Source organism: Solanum dulcamara, chromosome 12 (genome assembly GCF_947179165.1).
Source record: "Solanum dulcamara chromosome 12, daSolDulc1.2, whole genome shotgun sequence".
NCBI lineage: Eukaryota > Viridiplantae > Streptophyta > Magnoliopsida > Solanales > Solanaceae > Solanum > Solanum dulcamara.
Genome location: NC_077248.1, coordinates 64,712,172 through 64,729,237, shown reverse-complemented (window position 1 = coordinate 64,729,237; position 17,066 = coordinate 64,712,172). Strand labels below are relative to the sequence as shown.

The 17,066-nt window shown below is 35.5% G+C and overlaps 1 protein-coding gene across 2 annotated transcripts; it reads left to right on the top strand.

Moving 5' to 3' along the window:
- The first annotated feature begins 8,811 nt into the window (after positions 1-8,811).
- LOC129876225 (putative late blight resistance protein homolog R1B-14) lies at positions 8,812-13,633 on the top strand. Of its 2 annotated transcripts, XM_055951593.1 has the most exons (4): positions 8,812-8,983; positions 10,339-13,076; positions 13,182-13,269; positions 13,369-13,633. In XM_055951593.1, the coding sequence occupies exons 2-3, from the start codon at positions 10,412-10,414 to the stop codon at positions 13,199-13,201; spliced, it is 2,685 nt and encodes an 894-aa protein (XP_055807568.1). In that variant the 5' UTR covers positions 8,812-8,983; positions 10,339-10,411; the 3' UTR covers positions 13,202-13,269; positions 13,369-13,633. The 2 variants fall into 2 exon arrangements, with proteins under 2 accessions (XP_055807568.1, XP_055807569.1); XM_055951594.1 differs by lacking the exon at positions 8,812-8,983 and having other exon boundaries at positions 9,053-13,076.
- The last annotated feature ends 3,433 nt before the right edge of the window (positions 13,634-17,066 follow it).

The window sequence follows — 17,066 nt, the reverse complement described above, 5'->3', positions numbered from 1 at the left end:
AGTTGAAGATCATGTTCTTTCCTCAATTTGAATCAAAGGTTTAATTGTCTTATTCCTAAACTTTTGTGCAATGGACATTCTTTCCTCCCTATTATTTAGAGTGTGTTTAGAAACCACCATATTGTTATGTCAAAAAACAGACGGGGTTCAAAATTAACTTCAACTTTATAAAAAAAAAAATAATTTTAGTAAAAGAGGAGTCGCCACTTAATTTTTAAAAAAAATAAAAAAAAAAATTAATTTAAAAAACCCTAACAGATTTTAAGTATTAAAAATTTAGAGAAGATGGGTAAGAATTCAAATTTCCACTTTAAGAAGGTGTTAACACTCAAAATGACCGCTAACGTGCGGTTATCCGGCGATTTGAAAATTATTTGACTAACTTTAAAAAAATTACTTATAAGTAGTAAAGATAGATATATTTATTTGAGAAATAAATAAACTTGAAATAATTTATCAAGAAAATATAATCTATTAAATGACTAAGCAAATGAATTTTAAATATGTTTAAAGAAAAGTAGTAGATCTAATGTATTTTAACTAAATTAAAGGTGACTAATATTTTGATTAAATAAGGAAAATCATTTGAGTTATTTAGGAAAAAATCAATTTAGAGAAAGACATTTTAAACTCAACGATTTGAAAGAACATCAACTTAAAAAAAATCCTTAACATGATTTGGAAATAAATTTATATTTGTTGAAATATCTAAGTAAAACAAAACACTTAAATGAAATCATTTTTAAAGAATAAATTAACAGAAAAAAATGGTTCTCTCTTAGGGGAGTTCAATTAAGTTAAACCAAACTAATCAATTTCTACGCAAATATAAACAAACATAAATTTAAATAAAAATGAATAAAAATAATAAAAATTTGGCCCAACACTTAGTTTTTATACGCCTGGAGTAAGTTATTGTTGGGCCACCTGCATTTTTGGGCTTTTTCAACCTAATTCGAACCTGTCCTAAAACTAACTAAAATAAATGCCCCAAAATAGATAGGCTTTGGCCCATTTGTCTCAAAATAAGCTGCAGAACTTTTGAAATGAATTTTTGGCCCATCTCATATATATCACTATTGTATATGCACTGTATATCAGTGTATTTCCACCTGTATATCTAGTAATCAATTGTGCAGAGCCCAATTTCAATCCTCAACACTTGTATTTGTGCTTTCAAATGACGAGCTTGACTCGATGATGAGAATTGAACCTCCATGGTTAATCCCGAAAATGCATAGAAAAGGATAAAGTACACAAGGACTCGGACGACATCACATGTAACAAAATCAAATCACATTTGCTAAGTAACATGATATAAAATTATTCTAAGACATTTTAAGAAAATGAAAAAAAAAATCACTAAACCACTCAATACATTCGAATATAGTATGGTGTAAACGATACTTGATCAATTAATCCCATGAGAGAAGTATTAACACTTTGTAATAGTAAAATGGTTCAAGCACATAGCTAACATTGTCAAATACCATATTTCAAGCCCACTTCAAATTTCATTATAAAGAGTAAATTATTTAATAAGTTTAGCAGTACAATAACTAAGAACAATCACAACTTAGCTATCAAAAGGTTCACAGTAAACATGTGCTTAAATAGTTATCATCCCAATCTTCGCAACATGTTTAAGTAATCCAAACAGGATATATTTGGCCATTGCTTCTTCAACTTTATCAACAATAAGGTCAACTTCATTTTCAGAAAAAAGAACTAAATCATAATGTTAAACTAAACCAGAAAGTTTTCAACGAACAACATCAACATAATCACCCAGCAAAGAGCTTCACAAAATAAAAAATATCATGCCAAACGAGAAAATGAATAAGAAGAAAAACAAAAATGCTATGAAGAGAGCAAAAGGGGTTACCTCTTTTGGAGCAGGAACTGAGATGAGAACCAGCAGTCGTGTCCAAACTTCTGCCACCACAATTTCAACTCGAGAAGCAGAGAATAACGAACAAAATTTTCAGTTCTCGCCCTTAGTTTTTTTCTAAATTTTCGCTGTTCTAAAATTTCTTCCCCCTCTCCCTCTAACTCTCTATTCCTAAACTTATATCTCCCTTCCAAAAACCAGAGGAGCCATCCCTCGAATATCCTGTTTATCGGGTGTGCTCGAGGAAGAAGATGGGACAGTGCGCGCGGCATGAGCACACGCACACATCTGTATGTGTTGTTGCGAGTATGCGGGTATACTTGTCGTAGGTATTTTTTGGGTGTGCACGCGTTGGAGGTCTTTTTGTGTTCTTCTCGAGTGAAAATGGAATTGGGTTTAAGTGAATCCGAAAATTTGGTTTGCAGTAGGTGGCCTTGAGGAATGTTGCTATTGTAGTTTATTTTATTATTAGGAAGACAAGCAAGTTGAGACATGAGTAGACTTCCATTATGAAAAAGAGCAAAAGCATCCTAATTTACCATGTCTAGGAATTTGTCCAATAAAGTTTAATTCATGTTCTCTGAATATGGACAAACTTTCTTAAACAAATAAATTTGCTTTTTCCCTTCATGAAATTGACATGAATCATTATTTAGCACGTAAATTAGTATAATATATATGAAGGGAAACAAAGGGTGATGGATTGTCAATTAATCATTTTCTTGCTACGTTGGGTAGGTGCTAGAAAATTGTGATAGTGTGGAGTTGAATTGATTTACATTGCGGAGGGTTAAAATTGGGTGTCAATACATATAATTAACAGCCTACACCTCCTAGCTATTACACATTATAGTAGTTATAACGATATGTATGTTTGTTATAATGTAATTACAGTGTCACGTTTAGCATCAGGTAGTAAAAATAAGTTAATTATTAAAAAAAAAAAAAAAACTTTTATCCTATGAATTATGCCACAAGAAGATACTAGAACATGAATTGAGAAGAGCTTCTATACTAATAAAAGGATAACAAAAGACACAAATAATAACACAACTGGTACATCACAATCACAAGGAGACAGCAGCATAGCTGAAGATGAGAACCACAACAGCAATATAAGAACTAGAATGGAAGGCATCTTACCTGAGGAACCTCACATACATACACCATGCAGAAATCTCCAATCAAAATCCGTAACATCAAATCTTCAAGAGCAGGAGATATCCAGAAGAACAAGAGCACAAATCATTCCAGCGTAAACAACAGCAAGACAACAACCACAAGCAGAGGGGGACAAACAGTATCTGAAGCACAAGATAACATGGTGAAATTTCAGACTCCAGATTTAAATCAAATAGGGCAAGGAAGGGAAAACAATAGTCATAGCAAAGACTTGATTTCACAAGAAAATCAAACCTGGTGGGAGGTAGAGAGACAGATAGAAGATCAGCAAGAAAGAAATAATAATACAAACAACATGGAAAATGAGGAGAGTAATCAAGAAAATAAAGAAAGAACAGAATAGGAGAAGGAAAATCAAGAGCTCGATATGGTGCAACATGAATATAGCATATCAATAATATCAAAACTGAATATGGAAAGGAGAAATATAGACCTTGATGAACACACCTTAGAGCATAATTTTGAAACAACCATTAGAGCAGGAGACATCTCTCCAAAGCATCTCTAAAAAAAGGAGGAAAAGAAAAAAGAAAGATATCAAGAGATAGAAGTGATTCCACCTAGGAGTGGAGTCCATACTAAAAGGCAGATTAATAAACTTAATAAACCATGATGAATGCTCTTATATGGAATATTAGGTCAGTCAATACCAAGGAAGCTTTTACAAGGTTGATAAAAATGAATCAAAGACACTAGTTTGGATTTATAGGTTTAATGGAGCCTTTTCAAGATTCAAACAAGATAGAGGAATATAGGAGAAGACTGGGTATAGAACATGCCATGGCTAACATATCTGGTAAGATTTGGGTTTTTGTGAAAGATATTTTTGACTATCATATAATAATGGATCATCAACAACATTTAACCATAAATTTAAAGATTAGAGGAAGTCAAGAGGAGATGCTAGTAACACTAGTGTATGCAAAGTGTACTCAAAATGAAAGATTGAATTTGTTGGACTCATTGGAGGATTTATCTACCTCAGTTAATATTCCATGGATGATTGGGGGTGACTTTAATGAAATAACTTCAGAAGAGGAGAAATATGGAGGTCTTCCAATAATCATCAATGAAATTATGGATTTCAGGGGCTGCATTCATAATTGTGGAATATCAAATTTGGGGTTTAGAGGCAGCAAATTTACTTGGTGGAATGGCCAAAATGGTGAGGATTGCATTTTCAAAAGATTGGATAGATGTTCGGGTAATCAACTGTTACAAATAAAATACTCTAGTGTTGATATCAAACATCTGATCAGGAGTGGTTCAGATCATGCTCATATGTTAATCTCTCACACAGGAGACAATAGAAGCATCAAAAAACCTTTTAAGTTTTTGAATTTTTGGGTAAAACAGGAAGGTTTTATGGAGAGAATTAGACAAAATTGGACAACTGAATTTATGGCAAACCCTTTCATACTTTTTCATCATAAATTGAAAAAAGTGAAAGCAACTTTGGTACAATGGAGTAAAGCAACTTTTGGGAACATTTTTCATGAAATTGAAACTCTTGAAGAGATTATAAAAATAAAGGAAAATCAGTTTCAAAATTTTCCAACTTCTACTAACAGACAGAAATTGCATAAAGTGGAGGCTGATTTAAATAAATATTTACATCTAAAGGAAGAATTCTGGAAACAGAAAGCTGGGATGCAGTGATTTCAGGATGGGGATAGAAATACAAAATTCTTCCATTCTCATGTACAAGGGAGAAGGAAAAGAATGCAAATAAGAAGAATTCAAAGGGAAGATAGGAACTGGATAGAAGAAGAAGGGGGAATAATTGCTGAAGCTATCAAATTTTACACGAATCAGTTTACAAAGGAAGAAGATCCAAAAGATTATGAAATTCTAAATTATTTACCCATAATGATCTCTGAAGAAGATAACTTGAGTTTTGAAGCAGAACCTACTAAAGAAGAGGTGAAGAAAGTGGTTTTCCAACTAAATAGGGTAAGTGCAGGAGGACCTGATGGTTTTACAGGTGTGTTTTATCAAGCTTGCTGGAAAATCATTGGAGATGATGTTATCAATATGATGAAGGCTTTTTTTTGCGGTGCAGAACTGTCCAGATTTGTCACTCATACTAATTTGGTCTTAATACCAAAGAAAGAAAGGGTTAACACCTTATCTGATATGAGATCAATTAGTTTGAGCAATTTTGTAAACAAAATCTTTTCTAGACTGATACATGAGAGATTGGTTTCTAAACTATCTAATATTATATCTCTCAATAAAGCTGATTTTGTCAAAAATAGAAGTATTGTGGAGAATATACTATTGACTCAAGAAATTATTTCAGATATAAGATTGAGAACAAAAGATGCAAATGTGATATTAAAGCTGGATATGGAAAAAGCCTATGACAGGGTATCTTGGGTGTTCTTAACTAAGGTACTTAGACAGATGGGATTTTCAGAAAAGAGTATAGACATGGTCTATAGGATTGTTAGCAATAACTGGTACTCTGTTTTGGTTAATGGGCAACAACAAGGATTTTTCCAATCTACCAGAGGAGTAAAGCAAGGGGACCCTTTTTTCCCTACTTTATTCATAATAGCAGCAGAAGTCCTAACAAGGAGTTTAAATGCACTTCATCAAAATATTCAGTTTAAAGGTTTTGGTATGCCTAAGTGGAGTCCAAAAATAAATCATCTTGCATATGCTGATGACATGATCATCTTTACTTCAGCAGATGTGGTGTCTTTGCAAAAAAATAATGAGGATCTTGAGAAATTATGAGCAGACGTTTGGTCAGAAGATTAATATGGACAAAAGTGTTGTTTATATGCATAAGAAAGTTTTAGGAGACATCAGTATCACAGTTGAGATTGTAACTGGCATTAAGAGAAAAGATTTTTCTTTCATGTACTTTGGCTGTCCTATCTATCATTGTAGGAGAAAGAATGAATTCTTTAATACTTTGACTCTTAAAATCATGAATAGATTACAAGGATGGAAGGGTAAAATGTTATCTTTTGGAGGAAGGGCAATTCTTATTAAATATGTACTTCAAAGCATGCCAATACACATGTTATCAGCGGTTAACCCCCTTATTGGAATCATCAGACATATACACAAGATGCTTGCCCAGTTTTTTTGGAGCAATACTATTGGGGAAAAGAGTAGACATTGGGTGGCTTGGAAGAAGGTGTGTGTTCCTACTAGTGAAGGAGGTCTAGGTTTTAGATCATTACATGATGTGGCATTAGCACTCTTTTGCAAACTCTGGTGGAACTTCAGGACAAAACCTACCTTGTGGAGTGAATATATGACCAACAAGTATTGTAGGAAAGAAAATGCTATACTGGTGCAATGGAAACAAGGGTCACAAACTTGGAAAAGAATGCTAGAAGCCAGAGACTTAATAGAACATCAAATTTAGTGGAAAGTTAGGAAAGGGAACTCACTTTTCTGATTTGATAATTGGACTGGATTGGGAGCTTTATACTATGTAAATTCAGGGAATACGTATGATGCAAGAATTCACAATGTCAAAGAAATGGTAGTACAGGGGAGGTGGAATAAGAAAAAATTGATGAAAGTACTTTCTAAAGACATTGTTGACCATAGAACACAGAATGTAACCATACCCAAGGAAGAAAGAGACCTTGATAGACCATGGTGGATACTAGACACAAGTGGATAATTTACTATTAAATTAACTTGGATTTTGTTAGGTTAAGGGGACCACAACTAGACATTTATAGGTTCATGTGGATAAAAGGGTTGCCTTTTAAAATTTTCTTCTTTCTGTGGAGATGCTGGAAATGCAAAATTCTTACTGATGATGTTTTAAAGAAGATGAACTTTAATTTAGGGTCAAAGTGTTGGTGTTGTATAAATTCTAGAGAGGAAACTATGCACCATCTTTTCCTAACATCAGATACAGCTAAAAGTACTTGGTCCTTTTTTTGCAAGGCTGCAGGAATAAACATGGAGGGGGTACAACTATAACAGTTAATTGTGAACTGGTGGAAGGCACCAGTAACAAATAGATTGAAACAAGTATATGCTGCAGTGCCATCAATTATAATGTGGAAACTTTGGAAGAGAAGAAATGGTATTAAGCATGGGCATATGAAGATTAATAGTCCAGTTATTTATCTAGTCTTAATTTCTATTCAAAGACTAGTACTATACAGAAATCCATCAATTAAAACTATCTCTGCTGAATGGAAAAATCTGATACAAATGCTAGAGGGAGGCAAGGCAAGAGTGAAGGTAACACAAGTTAGATGGAATTTACCCCCACTTGGTTGGTATACTTGCAACACAGATGATGCTTCTAGAGGTAACCCAGGGAGGAGTGCCTATCGTTTTTATCTGAGAAATGCAGAAGGGAATCTAATATATGCTAAGGCTGAGGAAATTGGTTATGCCACCAATATAGAAGCAGAAATTGTGGCTCTGTTGGAAGCCTTGAAATACTGTAAGCAACAGGGATTAAATAACATCATTTTTCAGACAGATTCCCAAACTATTCAAAATATTTTGATTGGAGAATGGAAACCTCCATGGAATATTGCAGTTTGGATAGAAGAGGTGGAGGAATATAAGAAGGATTTGGATGTTACTTTCAAACATACCCTAAGAAAAGCTAATAAATTAGCTGATGCACTAGCAAATTATGCCTTAGATGAAGGTCCCCTACAGTGTTACATGTTTGAGGAGTTGAAAGTGGAGATGAGAAGAATTCTAAATAGTGACAAGAGTCAAATTCTTTATCTAAGAATTAAGAGATGCTAAAGGAGAGGGACGAAAAAGAAAAAAGGGACACTAGAAGAAAAACAAATCCAGGAGGAGGAGAATGATTGGTTTCTTCACTAACTGTTTGTTTATTTTGCAGGTACACACAAAAAAGTCCAAACAACACAGAAAAGGGGCAACAAAACACCTGAACAACAACAAATCAGTTACTGGTACAAAAAGAACAATAATGACGGAGAACAAATGGAGATAGGGTGGGTCTACTTTGAGGTATTAGTATCAAGGGTACTCAATCAAAGGGATACACACTATACCTATTTGTATCAATGTCAAGGAAGGCATTTGTGAATCAGAAATCACCAGGTCTCTTCATCATTCAACAGGATAAGGAGAAGAGCACAAACACAGGAAAAAAAAAGAGAAGAGGAACATTGCATCTCCACAATAAAATTCAAGACAACAAACACACATGCAGATCAAAGATTCATAAAATTTCAGTTTGATCAGGTCTGAATCAGAATGAAACCACCAAATCACATGGTCTCTTCATCATTTTCAACAAAAAGAGGAGAAAAATACAAAGACAGAAAAGGAAAAAAGACGAAGGGTCATCTTCTAACTAAAATTTCAAGACACACATGCAAAGCAAAGAAGCACAAAATCAGATAGAACAGATGCGAATCAGAAAGAGACCATCATTTTATGGCCTCTTCATCATCTTCACAAGAATGAAGAAGACATAAAAGAAGACATAGAACAATGAGGGTTTCAATTAGTAAAGTAGTGGGTAGGTGAACTGCTTTGTTTTTTATCCATTTGTTTTACCTATTTGTACCTCTTTTACAAAATAATAAAAAGCCTAAGGGGCACAATTGACAAAAAAAAAATGTTGATTCTTTTGGGCGAAAAGAAAGCAAAAAAGAAAAGATAAAAAATAAGAAAGACTTGTATAGTGTTGTTCAAGTCAAAAAGATGAGAACATGGGTTGCTTAAAAATTGACAAGTTAAAAGTGAAAGAGCAATTATTGATCATTTTTTATCATCATTGACTTCATCTTCCTCCTTTGTTCTCTTACTGCTTCTTCTTCCCAACATTTTTTTTCTCTGCTAACACTTCTACTAATTCCTCTACTTTTTTATTCCACTTTGTTACAGCTTCCACTTGGTGTTTCATATTGATCTTTTTCAGCTCAGTGACTGGTATGTTTATTCTGAATTTGCAACTCTGAATATATATATATATAGAGAGAGAGATACATAATGATTATTATTTCTCTGTTGCTATTTATGGAGTATTTGGATTTTTTTAACTCATAATATTAGTTGCTAGTTTATGCTTTCCTTGAGCCAAGTGTTTATCGGAAACAAACACTGCTCATGGTAGAGGTATGGTCTGGACTTGTGGGATTACTCTGAATATTGTTGTTGTTGTTATAATATCTGTTACTTGTTTTTTTGGGGTGTTAAGAAGTATGGTCATCCTTTGGAATATAAACTCTTATAATCACTTGAGAGTTTTTGGGTGATGCTTCTGTGTTCTGCACTTGTGGGATTACATATATATTTGGATTTGGTTTTGGTATTGGTTTTGGTTTTGGAGAGCTAATTGATCTGTGAAAGAGTTTTGGAAACTATTTTTCTTCTTGTGTTTGCTTTAGGTATTATTTAGAAAATCCGATTTTAGTTTGTTGTTGGTTTTCGGAAAAGGATTTTCTGATTTAATTTCCTGCAATCAAATCTGTTTCTTTAATCTAACACCATTTCTTTTTGTTTTGAAATATATTTCTCTTGTTCCTCTCCATATTTTTACTAATCAAAGTGGCTAGTGCTACTAATAAATAAAACAATTATAGTCACGAAGAGAAGATACCTATAGAACGTAGGCAGCATCGAGTGTGGTAAGATGGATGAGATCTTTCTACTCTTAACAAGAGGTCTCGAATTTGAAGAGGTTTCAGATTCTAGTCTTGATAATGGATAAACTCTTGGTGTATGGCCTTCAACGTTAGTGGCACTACGTGCCTAAAGGAGGATCCAGGATTTTGAGTGCGAGTTTGAGTTAGTTAAACCAGTGAGTTTCGAATGCCAGGTGGTTAGACAGAAAAAGAAAGAACACATGGAAATTTTAGATATTATAGTAAGTTATAAACAAAAAAAAAAATTGAGATGAATGAGGGCCTTGTAATTTCTTGTACTATACACGGTATAAGTGAAATCGCCAGAAACTTGCACGAAGGGATAATTCTGGTATGATATGAACTAATGCACATTATCAATGCTCCACACCTTCTATCGTATTGATATGAACTAATGCTCATTTTGTGGTAAGTACAGTTTGTCGTATCTTGGTGGTGAAAATTGAGACGTGGTAGTTATTACATTTTGTCTTATCATACTTACCAGTTGAATCAAATTAGATCAGTGGAAATATTTAGCTCTTGTCATCATGAATATACTGACATTTATGCAAGTTAATTTCCTATTTTTTTCTTCCTTTTTGCCTTAACCCTTGTATTTTCTCTAACAAAAATGAGTCTGAAAGGAACATTTTGCAGGGTTAATTTAAGCAACACTTAGAATAATCTGATACAAATTGAAAAATCAATCTGTGGGAGGGAAGAAGAGGAAATGGCTCACGCTGCCGTCATATCTCTTCAACAAAAACTGCAGGAAATCCTGAAAGGTGACAATTTTCATTACCCTGCACTACGTCAAGCAGTCAGTTCCTGGCAGGCATTTTTGGAGGACTCTTTGTCGATTAGAAATGCTCCAGAAGCAGTGGAATATTTGGAAAAGCAGGTTAAATATTTGGCAACTGAACTTCTAGGTAGCATCGACTTATATGACTTGGAAAAGAGTACACCTGGTTTCTATCCAAGTAGTTGGGAACTGTTCCAGAAAGAGGTAGTGACTGCAGGTTCCAATAGCATAAAGGCATATTTGATGAAGGTAATGAGTGCTCGGAATGATAATGATGCTCTAACAACATGGAATACTGTGGAGAGTGATTCAGAATACACTCCTTATCTCCAAGCTACTGTGTTAGACCTTGATAATGACTTAATGACTATTAAATCTCGGCTTATAGGACCTCCTTCCAAGCTAGATGTCGTCTCTATTGTTGGCATGGGAGGAATTGGCAAAACGACTCTTGCTAGAGAAGTTTATGATGATCTTTACATGGAGCATCACTTCTACATTCGTGCTTGGATTACTGTATCTCAAATGCATCAACATAGAGAAATGTTGTTGGGCATTCTGCGGTGTTTTTCAATGGTCAATGACAACACTTACCTAAAGAGTACTGAGCAATTGGCAGAACAAGTTTACAGAAGTTTGAAAGGAAGGAGATATCTCATTGCAATGGATGATGTGTGGGACACCAATGCATGGGATGTTGTGAAAAGATCTTTTCCAGATGATAATAATGGAAGCCGTGTCATACTTACTAGTCGGCTAGCAAATGTGGGTATCTATGTTAGCTCAGGCAGCCCTCCTCATTACATGCGGTGCCTAACTGTGGAACAGAGCTTGAAGTTGTTCAATTTAAAGGTGTTTGGAAGGGAGACTTGCCCCCTTGAACTGGAGAATGCTACAAAGCAAATAGTCGAGAAATGTCAAGGACTACCACTAGCAATAGTTGTGGTTGCTGGATTTTGTTCCAAGATCAGCAAGACAGAAAACTGTTGGGAAGACATAGCACATAAAATTGGTTTGATTGTGAGTAGGGACACAGAAGAATGCCTGGACTTACTTGCCTTGAGTTATAAACATTTGCCACATCACTTGAAGCCATGCTTCCTGTATATGGGAGTTTTCCCAAAAGATTTTGAAATTAGTGTTTCAAGACTAATCAAGCTTTGGATTGCTGCGAAATTTGTAAACTGCACACCTGAAAGGGACTTTGAAGAAGTTGCTGAGGGATACTTAAGAGATCTTATAGATAGAAGTCTAATTTTGGTTAAGAAAAGGACCTCAAGTGGCATGGTCAAAACATGTGAGGTTCATGATCTGTTGCATGATTTAATCATACGAGAAGCATGGAAGGAGAGATCAATCTACTTTACTAAATCAAATGTAATTCTTTCTCCACCAGTGGCATCTTTTGAGCATCGCATCATTTTCAATTTCCGCAGAGTCCCCATTGAGATCTTTAGAGAAATATCTTTTGGTGAACCTTCGTCACTTCCTGATGCTAGTTCCTTTATTTGTTTTGGAAGAGATGGAACTCCTGGATCCTGTTCTCAGGTCGATTCGTTTATCACTTTTACTAACTTCAAATGGTTAACAGTATTGGATATATGCTTTCAGCCATTTGACCATCTACCATCAGAAATATGGCAATTATCTACGCTGAGGTATCTTGCTCTCGCCAGTTTTAGTGTTCTCCCTCCATCAGTGTGCAATCTTAGGTGTCTTCAGACGCTAATTCGTTACAGTCACCAGTCTAGTATTTGTTTGCCAGCAGAGATATGGGAGATTGAACAATTAAGGCATCTCTATTTCAGGAAATGCTGCTACTTTCCTAAAGTTCAACCTGAACAAAAAGATTATCAGGGCAGGTTTAGTCACTCTAATCTTGCATTAACCAAACTGCAAACCTTTTCTTATCATCTGGGTGAGTCTAGTCGCTCTAATCTTGCATTAACCAAGCTGCAAACCCTCTCTTACATTACCTTTGGTAGTATTAAAAGGCGCTTCTTCAAAGACATGCCCAACCTGAAGAAGTTAGGAATTCGTGAAAGTGAAGAAGAGTGCTCGACTGCTAAACAAATATCTGGAAAACTCAAGAAGCTGGTTCGGTTGGAGCACCTTGAAAGACTTAAGTGTTTCTTTATCAATCCATGGATACTTAAACAATGTGATGTTTTCCCACCAACCCTCAAGAAATTGACATTGCGGGGGTGCCAACTTCCATGGAACCAAATGACAATACTGTGCAAGTTACCCCAACTGGAGGTTCTTAAGCTCAAGGATTATGCATTCCAAGGATCAGAATGGGAGCCAACTGCCGAATGTTTTCAGCAGCTAAAATTCCTACTGTTGGATGGAACTGATGTTATCCACTGGAAAGCCAGTTCAATTCAATTCCCTAAGCTTGAGAGTCTTGTTCTGAAGAACTGTTATTGCCTGTATGAGATTCCTGATGATGTAGCGGGAATACCTACATTGCAGTTCATTGAATTGTATCACTGTAGCACTTCTGCTGACGACTCGGCAAATAGGATCCAAGAAGAACAGCTTATCATGGGAATTGACGATCTTGTGGTGCGAATCCACAAATTTTATAACTGTGAGTTTCACATGCATTCGTTGAATCAACGTATACCATCCATCCATCCTATAGTAACTTTTTTGTTCTATATAAACGTTAGTATATTTCCGCATTGTGTTGCAGCCGAACCAGCTGAAACCTAAGGCCTGCGTTCGTTTGATATTTGGCGCTCCCCCTAAAGGCCTCAACAAGCATTGAGGCTAATGCAGAGGTTTCAACTTGTAAACTTCTAATTTCTTTTTGTGATTGCTGAGGAAATCAAGAGTTATTTGGGTTGTATTATTGATACACAACCTTTTTTTGTCCCCAGGAAAGTCAATCTTTTCCCAGGAATGATTCATCAACTTGGTTTCTTTTGGGATGTTACTATGTGCATACAATGGCGGACTTGGATTTGCTGCACTTGAGCCGAGAGTCTCTCGGAAAAAGTCTGCCTTCATGAGGTTGGAGTAAGGCCTGCGTACGCTCTTCTCTCTCTAGAACCCACATTTGAAGAAAAATTAAGCAAACCTAACTCAAGTAGAGTTAAATTAATTTGATTTGATATAAATTGAGTTGAGATTTTATTTTTTCGAGGACCATTGATATTCTCCTTTCTTTTTTCTTTTCTTTTACAACTATTCATGATATTTATGATTAATTGCAAATATTTTCATGTAAAGTATACAGAAGCTTGGTTGATACAAACCTAAAAATAGGCTAATATAGATAGGTGAGTATTGATGTATTTCGAAACTAAAATTATAACTACAAACTAAACTGCATCCAATGTTTGACATCAAACTAATGAATACATTAAACGTCTTTCACTATATCTTATCATTAACCCATAGTAATTTAATAGTAATTTCACCTTAATTTATGATTTAATCATGATAATTAATATAATTTAGTGTAAACATCGAGCATGGGTAAAGAAACTGTGTTTACAAGTTACATATACAATTTGAATGTTATTGCTTACAATTTCCATATATTGAGTTCTCTCTAAGGAATACAAAGTATTTGTACCCCAACATTTCTCCTTAAACTAGTTATTTTCCTTTCTCAATTTATTTAGGACGGACGCCTAGAGGTGAAAAGGTAGGGTGGGTGGTATCGCTCTATGACCAATCTTTCAAATCGTGTGTAGGTCGAAATTAGAGCGCACGAAATTCATCACTACCTCATAAGGGTGTTGACACCATAGCATATGTTACATGAAAATGTTGCTTTCTCTTTAGTGTTGTCAACAGTTGCTCGCCTAGAAGAGCAACTTGCACTGTAGTGTTGTCACACAAGATAAGCACCACCTACTTGCTGGCCAGGTGAATCAAAGTAAAATGAGATTGTTCAGGAATATACATTGAATGCTAATATACATTGTTCAGGAATATACATCCCTGCTGATTACCACCTTGTGGGCTGTGGGATCCCATAAGCGATACCCCTTGACTCCATCAGCATATCCTAAGAAAATGCATTCCCTGGATTTTGAATCCAACTTCGATTTTTCTTGGGTGTTGTACATAACATAAGCAGGACTTCCGAATATATGTAAGCGAGAATAATTAGCTGGTTTTCTTGTCCACATCTTCATTGGCGTTTTCAAATTAATTGCGGCTGATGGTGACCGATTGATCATATAACAGGCGATTTTGACTGCTTCTGCCCAGAATGGTTTTTCCAACCCTGCAGTTGCCAACGTAGCTCTTGTCCGTTCCAACAAAGTTCTGTTCATCCGCTCTGCTACTCTATTTTGTTGTGGAGTATATGCCATCGTGAACTATCGTTTAATACCTTCTTATTTACAGAAGTTATTAAATTCATCACCAGTATATTCTCCTCAATTATCTATCCTCAAACACTTGATCTTTGTCTCAGATTCAAGTTCCACCCGCGCTTTAAATTCTTTGAAAACTGAAAAAACATCTGTCTTTCTCTTGATTGGATACACCCAACTTCTCCTAGAGTAATTGTCGATGAATGACACGAAATATTTTGCTCCTCCTAGGGACTCCATCGGTGCTTGCCAGACATCATAGTGGATCAGATCTAGTATTTTCTTACTTTTAGTAGAGGAACTGTTAAACTTCAGTCTATTTTGCTTACTAGTAACACAATGCTCACAAAAGGGTAGTGAAACCTTTTTTAGCCCTGGAAGAAGCTTTTGCTCAGCAAGAATTTTCAAACCTCATTCCGACATATGACCAAGTTTACGATGCCATATCATCGTTGATTCTTCAAATAAACTTGTTGATGCGGTTGATGCTTTTCCTTCTTGGTGTGTTTCACCTTTAAGCACATATAGATTTGCAACAAATTTTTTTGCTTTCATCACTACAAGCGCTCCTTTGGATATTTTCATGACTCCACCATGAGTCTTGTATGAACATCCATTATCATCTAATTGTCCCAAAGACAATAGATTCTTCCTCAAGTCTTTTACATGTCGTACCTCTTGGATGGTGCGTATCGTGTCATCATATATTTTTATTTTGATGGACCCAATACCAATAACATTCAAAGCATGATAGTCTTCCATGAACACAGATCCTCTTGAGATAGAATTATATTGATGGAACTATTCTCTCCGGAAAGTCATGTGCCATGTTGCTCCTGTGTCCATGATCCAGACATCAGTGAAACGTTTTCTGCCTTCATTATTTGATATTGCTTCACTACATAAAATATCTCCATCATCCGAGGTACATGCAACATTCCCTTGAGCATTTGATGGCTCAGGGTGTTCGCTCTTCTTTTTGAACCGACAATCTTTCTTGAAGTGCCCTTTCTTGCCACAGTTGTAGCACTTGATATTCTTCTTACTTCTTGATTGAGATCTGACATGATTGTGGCTCCCACTGGGGCCACATTCCGTTGGTCTTCCTCTCACCATCATCAAAGCTTTAGCTTGCTGTGAACTTGTTTGTCTGTCTTTCTTGTTTTTGCGTCGATTTTCTTCTTCCAAGACAGCGGCTGCAATATCATCGAAAACTAGACTGTCTATATTGTTCGTCAGGTTGATGATGGGTTTATCATACGAGTCAGTCAGTTTTTGAAGTAGAAGCTCCGCACATTCAGTCCTCTCTATTTTGCAATTCATTGTTGTAAGTTGTGAAAACAGAGTATTCAAAGTATTAATGTGTTCAGTAATCGACATGGACTCTGCCATTCGAAGAGTATACAATCTTCTTTTAAGAAGATTTTATTATGCAAAGACTTGGCTTATACAACCCTGTAAGAGTATCTCATATTTCTTTCGTCGTCCGCTTTTTCGCCACACTAGACAATACTTGATCAGCTAGTGCCAAGTGTAGATCAGCAACTACGTTGCTGTCTATGTCATTCCACTTGCTGTTATCAGCAAAGTCTGCGGGTTTGCCTTCAATTGCAGCTAAGCAATTGTCTTTTCTCAATATCGCTTTTATTTTCATTTTCCACAATGAGAAATTAGTCTCATTGAATTTTTCAACGTCAAACTTTGTTGTACTCGCCATTGTTGTTTGCTTCACACTTTCTAGATCATTTTTGAATGGTTTTGCGAACAATCGTGACAAACTGTACCATTACCGAATTTTACTATTCACGAATAGTACCTTCGCATAAAAAAGACAGAATAACCGAGGGCTCTGATACCACTATTGGGGGATAAAGCACCACAACTAAAGTTTGATATGACAATAAATATGAAAATAAATTAGACACGAGAATTTTACGTGGAAACCCCTCTAACTGATAGAGAGGAAAAACCACGGGTAGAAGGATCTCACTATTTAATATGGAGTACACAGCTCTCAAATACAAGGAGAAAACAACAATTAACACTTCTCTCTTGTAAAAGGAACAACTACTAAAGAGGACACTCAAGACTACAATATTTATCTTGATGTATAACTCTCTTTGTATTTTTACTCTCTCTTTCTGGGATGATGGGATGATCTAAATGAGGGCAAGATGCCCTCTATTTATAGGGGAATGAAAACGCGTTTACGCGTTAATTTAAAGGAAGAGTTGGACGGTATGTGT

Excerpts from the sequence above, each read along its gene's own strand:
- LOC129876225 (XM_055951593.1), top strand. The coding sequence starts at position 10,412 with ATGGCTCACGCTGCCGTCATATCTCTTCAACAAAAACTGCAGGAAATC. Across the intron at positions 13,077-13,181 it reads AATCCACAAATTTTATAACT|CCGAACCAGCTGAAACCTAA; the intron begins GTGAGTTTCACA and ends ATTGTGTTGCAG.